Source organism: Rhea pennata, chromosome 3, assembly GCF_028389875.1.
Source record: "Rhea pennata isolate bPtePen1 chromosome 3, bPtePen1.pri, whole genome shotgun sequence".
Lineage (NCBI taxonomy): Eukaryota > Metazoa > Chordata > Aves > Rheiformes > Rheidae > Rhea > Rhea pennata.
Window position 1 is genome coordinate 75299883 of NC_084665.1, and position 14976 is coordinate 75314858.

General features: G+C 35.6%; 1 protein-coding gene across 1 annotated transcript in view; it reads right to left on the reverse strand.

The window, feature by feature from the left end:
- Positions 1 to 14976, reverse strand: part of NT5DC1 (5'-nucleotidase domain containing 1) — a 156718-nt gene that overhangs the window by 40285 nt on the left and 101457 nt on the right. Inside the window, exons 7-8 of the mRNA XM_062572628.1 lie at positions 12282 to 12456; positions 7849 to 7946 (exon numbers count right to left, since the gene is read on the reverse strand). Of these exons, the coding sequence (XP_062428612.1) occupies positions 7849 to 7946; positions 12282 to 12456 (273 nt within the window). The remainder of the gene's footprint in view (positions 1 to 7848; positions 7947 to 12281; positions 12457 to 14976) is intronic.

Sequence of the window (14976 nt, forward strand, 5' to 3'; positions counted from 1 at the left end):
AATTCTAAGATAGGGAGTTTCTAGAAAACTTAAAAAAGATTAATTGGTAAAGCCCTTTGATCAGTAGTTAACATACACTGATTCTTTTAATGTTTGTCTGAAGCACATAAATAATACAGGGAAACCAGAAGTCCTTGAGACAACTGTTTACACTGTCAGAATAACTTTGCTGTGTGGCTGATATCTGTGCAAATACTGTAATTTGAGTGGAATAGTTTTAGGCTAAGATCATGGATGGGATAGGAGTATGGGAGGTGAAGGCCAAGGAGCCTGATGCTGTGGATTTTGGAAACACCCTCCTAACTTCTTGGGTGTTTGATAAATATCTGTATGAGATAACCTCTGTTTTATGAGATTTAATTCATCTGTATATGTCACTCTCAGCCCTACTGGCCTACCCAAGGCTGATTTTCAGAACGTGGTATCAGGCATTAACCATGCTGCTAAAAGGGCATCAACTGGAGGAGACACCTTCATACGGCACTTCCATAGTCTTTTGGGGTTTCGTAATAAACATTGAAAACAGTCAGGATCTATTACTAGATACTAGGATCTCTCTGTATAAAGCCTTTCATCACCCAAAGCAATGATTTGCTCAAAAAAAAAAAAATCCCTTTTTTTCCCCAAAACGATGAATGAAATGAGAATCCCTATTAGAGATAAGAATAGTAAACTATTTCTTTTGGTAACTTGGGCACAGAACTAGATACTTTATGCCTTAAAACACTGAGCCTTCTGCTGTCAGCTAGATACAGACTCTGTTCCTGACATTAGAGAATTAGGAGACCCTGAACCTTAACATATTATGAGGTATAAAAAGACCTCACTTTGAAAACTAGAGTACAGAGTTATAACTTTCCCTTTTCTAAATAGCCAGAAAATATATGAAAAATAGTGATAATACACTGTACAGAATTGCTAAACAAGTTTTCATGATTTCATGGATTGCTTTCAAACTGCTGTGGGTGGGATGTTGTAACAATATAAAGACCCTATTTTAGAAGACCTTTATAAAACATTTACGGACTTTGCTGCTGAATAAGGCAGTCTGCAGCCAGGATAACCTTTGCATGCCTTTATATCATGAGGTATCAGTAAATATGCATTATTATGTTGCCTTGCGTTATAGACTATTTCTAGACGAGGTAAAAAGAGAAAAGGCATTTTCTCCAGAAAAACGGCAGTCAGTACAACTGCTTTAAATAAAAGTGCTGTGCAAGTGGTAGCTTACATTGCAAAGTAGTTACTGCATTAAATAAAATAATTACACAAGACACTGCAGGAGCAGATTACACAGGTCTCTTCTGCGGGTGGTGTTGCTATGCTTTATATCTTCCAAAAAGCGGGAAAACAGGCCTTTCCTGGACTTCCCCTCCGGATGGCTTGCTGAGCCCAGAGATCCTTCCTGCAGGGGCAGTGCCGCATCCCGTGCTGCTGACTGACAGCAACCTGGGAAGCACCAAGCCAGGCAGCACACTGTTAGACTCCCTTTAAGCTATTTCTGCCTGTAGATCTATTTCCAAAATCATCCTTAAGACAATGGTAGAAATGCAAAAGAAGAGACTTGAAATTCAGAAAACCCCCTCACAGGGCAAAATCACGCTCCTTGGTATGTCTACACACCATGCTGTGCTCTTACTCTGCCTCCTCCCGTATTTTTCACTCTTCCTATAACCTAGCCACTCCAACACCCTCTCTATTCATCTGTGTCCCATGCAGGGCACATGTCTTGTGCCCTGCTGCATTTCTGTGAGGGGAATTTGCTCTCCTCTTACCTCCACTGCTCTTTGTGGAGGAAGTAATGGGCATCCAAGCTTCAGTGCTCTGGAATAAGGATGCTCTAGGGACCTGTGTTGAACCACTGAAGGAAAGGTCCTGTTTAATCCCAGCAAAGAGTTGAGGCTGAAGGATTTCACTACTGACAAAATCTTGGAAAATATGACAAAGTCCATTAAATGTTTGCAGACTGAAGACCATAATCCATATATTTGGTAAGTATTCACAGGTGCTGAAAAAGACCAGATCCTTACTGGGAAAGTGATCTCTGTGCCAAATATCAAGTCTCTGCATGAGCTAACAGTCGTGCTGTTGTATCTGTGATGAACTAAGGATTAAACCTAAAAGTGATTTTAAATTTACATGTGAAACTATATTTAAATCTTAAGATCTAAAGGTCTAAAGCAAGACAAGATCAGTAAAGAGAGATGACTGGAACAAATAATAGTAATAAACAAGCTTTCATGACTTTTAACCTCTCAGGCTGATGTAAAAAAAAGAAAAAGAGGTTTGTTGTCAAGGAAGTCTTCAATGTAACTGAGATGCCTATAATATAGGAAACATAGCAACTTAGCTGCTTATATTGTAGACTCAATTCAAAGTGTTTTGATTGAAAGTTTCATCACTGTTTTCTAGAAATGGCTTTTATGCTTTTCAAGTAAGTGAATACTACAAAACTATGTAAATGACTGTATCACTGTGCTTATAGCAGCACAATTCACAATATCATCTGTTTCAAAACTTCTGTATTTTTTTATAGAAATTTCAGTTTTACTTAAGGCATTTAAAATACTTACTGGATAAAATTTTGTTATCCTTCTGCCTGTAAATACCAAAGTCTTAATTAGTACAAGTCCAAATGTAAAAAGAATGACATTAAAACAAATTAAAAGACTTCTACATTTAATATCCAGGAAAGTAAAGCCACTTTCTTTCAGATCTCATTCTACGGGCCTAAAAATCCTTCAAATGTAAATGCATAAAAATAACTATATAGGATCAGCCCTGATCTCCACCCAGTTCTGATTCCCATCTTTGGCAATAATCAAGCCCAAATGTCTCACAAGAACACTTAAATGGCAGACATAGGATCATCTCCTTCTTATGAAGTCTTGAAGCCCTATTAATTGAAGACTTTCTTAAGCCATTTTATATACTCTTCCTCTTTCTTTTTCTTTTCTAATTGGCCTTTCCAGTTTATAGCATTTTCCTGTATTTTTAGAAGACTAGAAAAGAATGATTGAAGGAGGAAAAAAAAGCTGAAGTGAGCTGTTAAAAATGGCAGCTACCAGAAAACCATAAAAAATTGCAGTGAGATTGAGTGAAAGTGAGATTCCTATATTGGAGGCTACATCATGTAGGAAAGGCATCATGAGCTCGACAGAAAATCAAGTGCAGGAATAAGACAGACAGCGAGGAAGTGCAACTGAAAGCGGGCTTTGAAAACTGAGAATCTCTAGAGTAGAAGCAAGCAAGTCTGCTTGTCTAGGTGTTTGATAAAGGCACGTGCTCTCACAGAAACATCACATCCACTGTCACCCCAAATAAAGGATCTTCTTGTCCTTTGCAAACATATGCACATATATATGAAGACGTATCAGCACATTCACCCTTAAATATGCATGGTGAATTCACACACTGAACACTTTGGAGAAATACAATTTCAGCTTATCAGAACACCAGGCCAAAATAGACAGTTCCTCAACTGAAAAGAAAAGATAGAAGTCTTACTTAGGAGCAAGTGAGAATTGCCTGAACATACAGACTTACAGAAGGCTTTCAGGGAAGTTAGAGTTATCTTCAGCATTTTTATTTTAACCTCACAATCTGAAGAACGTATCTGACAGTGACCAGAACTGGTAGTCAGGCGAGTAATCTGACCTACATTAGTAGTGATGTGATAAAGGGAATGCTCTGTTGTCATATGTTACAAAAATCTTGGTAAACCACAGATTATCAGATGAGTCAGAAATGCATTTGCTACTCTATATTTCTTCATGTCCTACACGGACGACATATATTTTAAGCTGACTGTAGCTGCTGAAAGATAGAAAACCCCACATTCTCAACACACTGCTTATACAAACATCTTGGACACGATTCTTAGCCAGAATAGTTCAAGATATTGTTAGTACTTTCAAGAACAATTTAAGAATTTTTCTTGTTTAAAAGTAAATGTAATCTTGTGAATAATAAGCACATGGGATACATTATGGGATATTTGTATTATGGGAGTGAAGTTGTTTTCATATAACACTGTTCTCATAAAATATGTGTTTTGCTATATAAGCTACCACAACTATATAAAAAACTGTTTTGCCAGGTGTAAACACAGGTAGCTGTTCTAAAACCCAGAAAGAGATGTATACACTATTTCTCCATTTAGCATTATGATACTTTGAAAGACTATTGTGCCAACAAAACAAATTCTTATGTTTTTTAGCGCCTCAGTTTAATAAAAAACAATCACATGAATTTTGTGAGACTTCAAACAATGTTTTGATTTTTTTGAATAACGCATGTCTCGAAACTCAAATGAAGTAGTGATGCATTTTTAATTGCACAATTCAAATCCTTTTTTCATGGTTCTAAATTGATTCGTTCTCAAACTGCTTGTCTACTGAAGAAACATTTCTGCAGAACAGTTATATGATATCACAGCTCTGCAGACAATGACTTCTTTGTCACGTTGTCCGGTTTCTTGTCCTCCTTCAAATGTTTACTGAACACAGTGGTCTTTTTGAAATTATTCATGGAAAATAAGTTATCCTTCTCTTTAGTAAACTTCAAAGCCTTTCCTTTAGAACATTTTCAGCAAAAAATCCTGTTATACATAAATAAAATTTAGCTCCAGTACACAATGTAACACTTGTGATATTTGAACTTAAGAACCTACTCCGTATTTTGTGCCTGAAGTCCATTTATAACACAATTACATTGAAAAAGAAGGCAAAACCTACTAGATGTATTATTAGGACTTTTTTTAATTCAGCCCTACTGGTGGACAGAAGAATGTGGCTGAAACTCAGCCCTGGATAAACTGATAGGATTCAAAAGAATTACTGCAGTTATCAAGGGGAACAGTTTTTCAGTGGTATATCTGCTTTTTTATAGAAAAATTCATTCGCATGAAAATAGCAACAGGCAAGTGTCCTGTCAAAAAAGTCTAGAAATGTCAAAATTGTTCTGACCAGATCAAACTTCTCACGTCTTCGGGTTCAACTTCAGAATCAACTTTGAGGCTTCCTAATAATGTAGAAAGTTGTCAAAAAATTCAGAACACAAAATGTGTACAGAGTCAATCCCATGATCTGTAATAAAAAAGCAGATAGGTTTCGGAGAGGCCTGCCTAATTTTCAGAAGGTAACTAAGGAACCTCGTCAGCAAATTGATGGCACTGTCAATGGCCCTTGGCACGTGGGGACTGCTTTTTGTTCATGCTTCTGGCTGTAGACCCAGTGCCTGGAGGTCCTACAACTTCCAGTTCAAATCGGGACTTAGAGACTATATTTAGACGGGGGAGAACTCTTCCCTGTGCTGTGCCACAGAGTCAGCATCTCATAGGACTAACCACTGAGTGAAACAGTTAATGAATAGTTAATTTACTATTGAATGAACAGACCTCTGGCCTGCCTGCCCATGCTTCCTTTGCACTGAAAACAAGGGTGCTCTGGGTGCGTGCCTTCCCTCTGTATTCCTCAGCATGGACATATCGCATCAGGATAGGCAAAGATCACTTCACCCAGTCACTGCAGACACCCCGGAATACAATTCCTTTCTGAAACAGTACATGGTGGCATTTCTAATACATATATTTCAAGGCGGTTTTCCATTTTGCAGAAATTTTCTTAAGGTTTTGTTTCAAATCAGAACCTCTTGAAGTTCTGAAAATAGCCACTGAGTTTCAGACCCTTCTCTCTCTGAGAGCACTGGACATATTTTATCAAGGAAACAAAATTTCATTATTTTTACTTTGAAAAAGGAAAAAAAATGCATGAACATCAGAGTAAATACTTTCTCGAAGCACTAGTAGATTCAAGAGTAAATATTTGTTACAGTATTTATAAAAATAAGCTCCAGTAACTGAAATAAAGCTTGTTCCATGAAAAAAATTGTTCTGTAAAATGAATCTTTGACACAGCAAAAGATACTTCATACAATTATTATTTTGGACACTTTCTCATATAGTTGTTTCTATTTTGGTGCTAAAACTTCACATATTCTTAAACTAGCTATTCACTACTTCAAGACATGTCTCTAGAAACCTGTCCTGTATGTATAATTATTTACCCTGAATGTTCTGGTTAGCCTTACAGAAGATATTTTATTGCCAATTGCACATAAATTTGTTAAAAAAAATCATTCACAGTTTTGTAGTTTGAGCAAATTATTTATTTGCCAATTACTCTAGTTATGTTTGCATCTCTTATCTGTTTAGGCAGTAAGGTCTCCAGAACAGAGACTACTCTTTATTCTGCATTAATAAAGTATTCACATAATCAGTGACCAACTCTCACTTCAGTGTCTTTGCAATGCCAAAATATAAAAGGAATAAAAACCAGTAAGTGAGTAAGAAGACTCCAGGAAATGCTGTTCCTGTTTGAATGTATAAGAAAGAAACAGCTTTATGAATATCGGTACTTATGAAATATTTTCCTGTGATTCTCAGCCATGATGACTTTCAAGTATCTAATAGTAAGATTAAGCTAATGGTACATGACAGTCCTCATTGGAGACAGTAATTTCAAGTCTTTCCTCTCTGTTCTGCCCTTGTTTGCAGAAAAAAGACTTGTAGAAATTTCTTGGAGCTTTTTGGCCTTCTATTTTATTCATTGAAATTGAGCAAAATGTTCAAAAGTTGCTAGTTGGTTTACTGAGAGACATAACAGGATTTCCTTAGGAAGTGAGGCTAATTAGATTGTTTAAAAATATCCCAGTGAATTATATTTTATTTTCAACTTTCATTATATATATATATATATATACACCTAACTAAAATGCTTACAGAACTGAGGTTGTATCACCTTCTATGTTTTTTCTTTTCTTTTTTTTTTTTCCATTTTATATAAGTAGCTTCAATTTTCCTTCAAAGTTATTTCCCTCAAATTGTCAACTTGGAATTTCATATTTGAACTAATCCTTTAAAAATTACATTTAAGACTCTTCATATTTATTTTGCTTATATAAATACTTAAAACATTAAAATACAATTTAAATATGTGTTTCCACTGCTCATTTTAGTTTCGCTATAAAAGTTTCACAGGCACAATTTCTTTTAGACTGAAACAGCTGACTTTTCTGCCATGAAATGCTAAAATACAATTCAATATATGCTGACTTACACTATTTGGGATATAAGATTAATTTTCAAGATAGAACTTAATCCTAATGATATTTAACAAAATATGGAAAAATTATCCAGCTCCATATATATTTCTATCATTATTTGTGTTTTAACAAACACTGCTTTTGTAAACCTCTTTTGTTACTGTCTTAATTACCTAATGGACAACATTGCCAAATATTTCAGATTGTTTTAATTAAATTAAGTGAGTACAGAGGCACTTCCTTTCAGCCTACACTGTCATTATTTAGCCAAAGTACATACATTTAATATTGCCAGATTTCCATCATAAATCATTTCTTCCAGCCTTGCAATAATTCTTTGAATTTCCTTCAAAATTTTAAAATATTTCTTTTATGTTTTTTCCCAGAATTAAATTCAGCTTTCTGTGGATGACCTTTTCAGCACAATAAAGATTTTTACTTTTTCATTAATGATGCAATATCTAAGCCCTAAATAATATCATTTTTACTTATTGTCACAGCTCTCTCTTTCATCAGCCTCAATATTGCAATTCGTATTTTCTCAGGGTTCTGCAGTCTTAAGAAATTTCTTAGTAACATCCCTGGAAATTTAGTAGAATCCTTTATTTTTTCCACTGCTAGATTATCAAAATTTATTAACCTGGCTAGTAGTCTGGTTTGCTCTCCTCTCACTTTTTATTCTATTTTTTATTTTTTTTTTTATAGAGACCAGCAGATAAGAAGGGGATTGTGACTGCAACTTACCAAGAGTTCGGAAAGGTCTTTGGTTTGGAGTATGGGAGAAGAAACCAGGTTTCAAAGCATTTGTGATCACTATGTCAAAAAGCTCTTCAAAATCATGCCTAGGAAGCAAAGGAAATTAAATTAGCTAAGGTAATTAATTAGCTGCTCTGCCCCTAAATACTCCTTAAGCCTTAAGATCACATAAATAACAAAGTGAAAACACTTTTTAATGACATTTTTTGTCACTTCTCTTCCTGATACTTTTGTTCAGTGTCACTAGTGCCACTCTTTTACTGAGGTTGTATAGAATGAAAAGACATTTAGACTGACAACCCACAATACCGTACCCTTGAGAATCACTCATTTTTTGTAAAAAAGATTGTCTTTGGACCAGAGAGTTTTTCGATCTCAGAATAATGTATAAGATGTGACACATTTTAGTCTCAGAAGACAGAATATGAATAGATAGATGGGGAAGTACCTGGAATGGAAAACAAACTGAGCAGTGAAAACACACTGCTGTGGCTTATTCTGAAGGTGAATTCTTCTCAAATTTCTGTGCTCAGGTTGATAAGAAATGTCTAAATCAGGGATTTTCCTTTACAGAGTAGGAATACAGGAGCTCAAGTAATTTTCCTACACAGGTACAAAGGCACAAAAATTTCTTACACATTTCTTCTTCTAAATTTGGGTTAGGGGCTCCATATACCCAGGAATGTTTTTATTACACCATTGAAGTCTTTATTTATTTGCAATAGAGCGAATTCTGGTTTTCTAACCACTCATTTCTGATTGTGGGAAGGAATTGCAAACATGCAATTTTTAAATCATAATTCAATTATGATTTACCATAATAATGATTTACCATAATAGGCACCAAGACTGAGACTTTCTCATCTCTCTTCTGTAGGCCTCTGAACTAATGAGACTGTAACAACCACGGCTAATTCTTGCAGGACCCAGTGTACCAGATCTAACATAATACAGTCCTGCCACCTCAGTCTAGCACTTTCCTCCACACAGCGTGATCTCTGGTATGGCCCCACCTTCCACCCCTTGAACAAGCCAGTTTTAAAAATGAATGTGTTTAAATTTCATTTTTCTAATGTAATTTTAACACTATTTATTTTGCCCCACTTGCCACTATATATAAACTTCTAACTTTTTAATACAACTAATAGCAGATACTACAATGGCATGTTTTAAAAAAAATTCCTCTGTCTGGAAGATTCTGTTGGTTAGAAAGATTTTTTCTTCACTTAAAGGACAGAATAGCGGTAGAATTATTAATATAAAATGAAATAAACTTCAAGTGGGATCAAAATAATTGTCCTATACAGGACATACTTATCAGATGGCAAACAATTTACCTCAAGGGTTCCCATGACCTTATGTTAAATACAAGGAAACTCTTGAGATCAGAGTCACTGACTGTGTAATAAAAAAATAGCTTCTTTTTCTTATATTCTATTGTTATCAAAGTCACTTTTCACCCGAGAGTAAATATTTGCATAGAGAGCTCACCTCTCTAAGATATTTTCTTAATAAATGCCCATAGATCCATCCTCAAGTTGAGCAAACAGACATGCTTCTTCTACGCTTGGATGACAGATATCAATAGAGGTAAGTTTTCATGTTAATGTACTGTGCATATTGTACTGAAACAATGTTTCCACAAGTAAGTTAAGCCTGAACTTTCAAAATAAAGCCAACACCTTAGTGGCACAACAAAGACTCATGGAAACAACGATCAATGCTTTGTGTACAAAAGCCCCAAAACGAATGAATGCAGTCTTTCAGAAAGATTTGTTTAACGGGAACAAGAACTTTTTGTTGATTTGTTGTAGAAGAAACAGTGTTTTGCGTGAAAAGAGATGTTACCTACAGCCCTTTTTGAATCGGGCTAAATTTCTATTTGCTACTCATTTTATGAGATCATATATGTGATGTTACATTACTGTGCAACATTATGCATAACAAAATCGGTTCCAGTTACTGCTTGCTTGGCATTGTGGCTTGTGGTTTCAGTAAAGGGCTGAGATAGAGAGTAGGATACACCTCACATAACTTTAGCCATCTAAAAGCTGCACGCTGAATCACAGTTAGTGATCTACACCGCACGTGTAGCCAGTGGAGAAACACGCACACTGCCAGAGGGCAATGCATCCCTCTTATTTCAGCCACTATTTCATGCTGTAGAATGAACTGCCAGGGATGATGCCAAGCTTTTCTCTCCACGGACCACGGAGGGAAACAAAATGATCATCTTAGAAAAATTGTTAGCTTTTAAATAGCTAACATTCATCAGTGTCGTGAGTGAAATGACACTCAACTTTAGTGACTATATGATCCTAAGCTTGTCTTTAGGTGTGCTCCTGCCAAAACTCACCCATACCATTAACCTGATACATTTTTTTCACTGCAGGTAAGCCTGAATAGTCACACCATCATAATGTTACCTGTGTGAATGAACTCACACCTGCTTTAATAGGTTTACAAGCCTTTATACACTGATCTCAGCAATGTGTGTGTGGTCTGGTTCAGAAATGGTTCTCATTTTAGTTCAAAATAGGATTTTCTCTTACACTTCTTCTCTCCTTACAAAAATGGCTTTCAATTAAAGACAGTTTGGTTAGATGAAAGCAACTGTGATGCAAACTGTGAAGCAACTGATGAAAGTACTTTGCTCTTTAAGGAGAAAATGATATGTTTAGGTATACATTTCCCAATATTGATTTTATGTAGTTCTAGTAATTTGTATCCAAAGAGGAAATTTTTCAATAAAGTGCAAAAAAGTTAATAGTTCCAAGACAATGATATGAAGGGGATAAATTTCACACACATCTCTACTCTTCATCTTTATCCTTGGTTTTGTTGAATGTAACACCTGTAATACTCTGCACAATTCTGAACTTCTAAACATCATATTGATTGACTGGAAGGAAGTTGGGAAAGAAATATAATAAAGAAGTACATCGGAGTGATTCATAAGGATTGATACCAAGAGTGAAATTCAGTTAGCCCAGACAAACTAAAGTTAAGTGAACAGATGATGGATGTCAACCTAGACGATGTTTCAGAAGTGCAAAAACCAGTAAGAGAATGTAGAATCATATTAAGTTATGCAGGAGCTGTGGAACAAACAAGAGCCATAAAAAGTTTAGAATTATTTTCGCGAAGAAAACTACTTCAGTAATGGCTAGTGGACAGTGCAGCACTCAGTCCTCAAGATGTCTTGGAAGCCACACTGCATGAGTCACTGAAAAATATGATTGAAATAAACACTGTAGAATGTCCTACATTACTGAGAAAAGAGACAAAACTATCCACACTCTGCTACCTTTATTACTGACTTTCAGCGTGATTGCTACAGATGCCTCTAACTGTTCGAACTTTATCCACAAAAGAAACCCAAAATCACTCTACAAGAATTTTATAGTTTTATTCTCAATTTTCATTCATATACAGCTGTACAGATCTACGAATAAAAACACAATTCACAAACATCATATCGGGACACTCATCAGGAGAACTGCCTTTTGCAAGGAGGTAGATTTCCATCTTAAATAAGTAAGCGTAAGGCAATGCGAACTGGCACAGCTGATGCTCTGATTCTGGCTAGCCCACAGAGTACAAAAAGGAGGTGATAGTGGCTGGATTGTTTTTAGAGGGTAGTTCCATTTTTCACATAGTTTTCACATAGTTTTCTTACTGTGTTACTGTATTCACTCTGCTGTTCCATTTCAAATTCACAGACAGCCAAAGTTGGCTCATACTGTGCTACTTTGTTTCTTTGATTAATTTAATGAATAAAGTCAGTGTCACCATGTTTTCCACCTGGTTATTTGCATCACTGATTACTTCATCTCTAGGGGTGTCAGTAATAGGTCTGCTGCATTTCACTGAATTTGACTTGACCTGTCATGTTCTTAAAATCAGAGCTGAAAAATAGCTGCTGTCATGAGCAGCTGCAAGTCTCAACCAATTACTAAGTGCAATGAACTACGGGCTTCATCTTTTCTGCTGTGATCTGTAAACGCACGTTTCTCATGCATAACCGTCTCTTAGAAGCCATGCTTTAGGAAGAGGTATTTATGAGCGTTTCCATAGAGATTTACTGCAAGGAAATGAAATACTGCTACTTAACACTCATGACTGAAGAAGCACATGGAGGAAGTGATTTGAACAGGACGGTGTAGCAAAAACGTATAATAAAGTCGGAATTCAGGTGACGTTGTGGCTGTTGGCATGAAATAAGTGAGTTGTAGTGCTCAGGCTCCCAGTGGACTACTTTGCCTTGAGTACCCTGCTGCACTCTAACCAGAGAGAGGCTCACCAGAAACCTCAGATCCAAAGAGATTAGCACACATAAGGAAGAAGAAATCAACCTCCCTACAGTTCTCAAGTTGCTCGAGTCACTGGCAGACATAATTTGAAATGGACATTGCACTTACCCAAGGATATGTTCACACAGGAGCCTGCAATAGTCACTGTGAGAACTGGTAATCAGTAGCAGAATCTTCCCAGCACTCTTCAGCTGTTTTAGCCACTTCTTTACAGACTCGGGACATCTTTGTAAATATTTGTCTGGGTCATTTTTCACCTCTGGGAAATACGTCCCACAGTTTTCTAAAAAATTAAAACGTTATTATGTATTATCCAGTCCTACTCACAAACCACTTAATTCACACAACAAATATCCTTTTATGTGTAAATTTTTAAAGAAGGTGCGGTTTAAAAATTTCAGTGGGTAACTTTATATAAAGAAAAACAAAGAAAAAAGGATAAACTATAGCAGGAATAGGTTTTAAAATATATTTCTCTTTTATTATGGAATTTTCACTGTTATTTTATTTGATGTTCTTTCACTTATAAAAGTGAGTGATACATAAATTACAGGTTATAGTCTTAAACAGTAAATACTGACTTCCTGTTAACTTTATTCATTTTTTGGATACTTAGTTTGTGATTTTAAAACAAATTTAGTATTCAGAAAATGTTAGGTCCTGAAATTCCCAAGAACCTCTATTCAGTTTCTTCTGACACTTTAGGTTAGTGCTAACTGATCTATAAGATTATTTTAAATATTTTTGCAATTTCCACAACTGGCATTTTATCTGTGAAAGGTTGATAAAACAGCATGACAGAGTTTCAAAGGTAGGCAGAATACTAGGAATAGATGCAAAGCAAAAGATTTCAAATTGCAACACCAATAATGCCTTTTTTGTTGAATACAGCAGCGACAGAACTTTGCAAATACACTTGGAATATAACCTTTTAAAAAGTGTATAATAACACTTAGTTGACAGGAGAAGTTAACAATTTATTAATGTCACCAATAAGTAAAGATTTGTCTTGACATAACCCAAAGCTGCTCTGCCAAGATGACAAAAGAACATTAAGTTTACCTTTTTTTAATCATTCCTATGGCTTAAGAGTACATATTTCCTCTATGTTTTAACACACTATAACTGAAAAAGTCAAGCTAGTTAAAGGTCTAATAAGAAATAAATTAATTGCAGAGACAGAAATGATACTCAATATTTGACTCTCAGTTTTAATATGTTATAGTATAATGAACATCAACAGAATATTATTTTTCTTCCAGTATTTGTTCTATATGCAACTGTCTGTGGTCAACTTTGCTGAATGATTTAATAAATCCCAGACATTACTTAGCCTTCTGGTATGTGAGTAACGCTATTCTCTACTTTAAAAAAATAAGATTTAAACCACTTGAGCTTTAACTATGTAATGAAAGAGAGAACATGTATGTTTGAAACAGTAGTATCAAAGTAAGATTGAAAAAATGCCGGGTGTTAACCATAACACTGTTTCATAACAGTTACACATTCAAACATCTACGGATGGAAAGAAAAAATTCCACCCCCCCTCCCCCAAGTTTCTAATTTGCTGGTATCATGGTAACTAGACAGGAGACAAAATATTCTGCTCTGTGACATGATGGAGATTCCTTTTCAAAAGCTACAAAGTGGACTATTATATATGAGGAAAACCTCTCAAACAAAAACTCTCAGCTTATAGCTAGGTAACTATTCCAGTTCTTCATACATAATATTTAGATCAGGAAGTGTTACTGTCTTTAGCAGGGGAATAAGAGCATGTTCCTACAGCCAGCGTCACAGGGTGCCACAACATTTGTCTTGAGACTTAGCCAAAACCAATGATTTTTTGATTAAACAAAGCACATTTACCAAAGAATTTTTCCTGTAGTGTTTCTTTCCCCCTTTTTCTTTTGTATGAACATTGTTTGGGATGAGTAATATGATTTTTAGTAGCAGAAGACAAAGTATTTTTTCAGGATTATCACTGGTAATTATATTTCATAGGAAACGCTATGACAGTTTTTCTTCTTTCTTTCCTTGGATATCACACATCATCGCACAAGAACAAACAGGTATGTATGCAAAGCACTGGTTCCCCACCAGTTTTCACAGGTTCAAACAATTGCAAGAGAGATGGCAAGGTTCTGTATATACTGTAGTTTATCACTTTTTTGTACCCTACGGTTGAAAGATCTGTTTCATATGAACTTTACTGTTGGACACCTTATGTTTTTCTTTCCTTTTCCCACCCATCTTCAGTGGATCATTCTTTGATGTGCAACCTATTTAAGGACTACAAGTAAATTTAACCAATATGGTCTTCTTTTTCCATATTCCGTGAACTATCCGCTGTGTCACAAATCTATTATACATCAGTATCTTTCATTTGCTTCTGAAGTAAAAAGGTCAACAACTCTGGATTCAGCATATGAATTGAAAAAGAGACTCATTTTAGATTTCTATCCAGACCCTTAAGCCCAAACGTTAATTGCAGAAGGGCAATGAATCAGCTCTCGACACTGGGATCTGAACAGCCTCTGGGCTGTTTGCCCTATCAGTCATAGATACTTTGGAAGAATCCTCGTTAAAGCATGCTGTACTGTAATTAGGCTGGCATGGTACAGGAAAGGAGAGTTTAAACTTAATTCTTTACATACTATTGCTTCTGGTGAAGGAAGTCTGGTCAAATATATTATATGCACACTCCTGTCAAGGAGTTTAGTCACTAAAACTTGTAAGATTTTACTACAATTCAAATAAAATAAAAGCTGAAAATTTTGTTTGTTATTCCAGGACAAGAGCC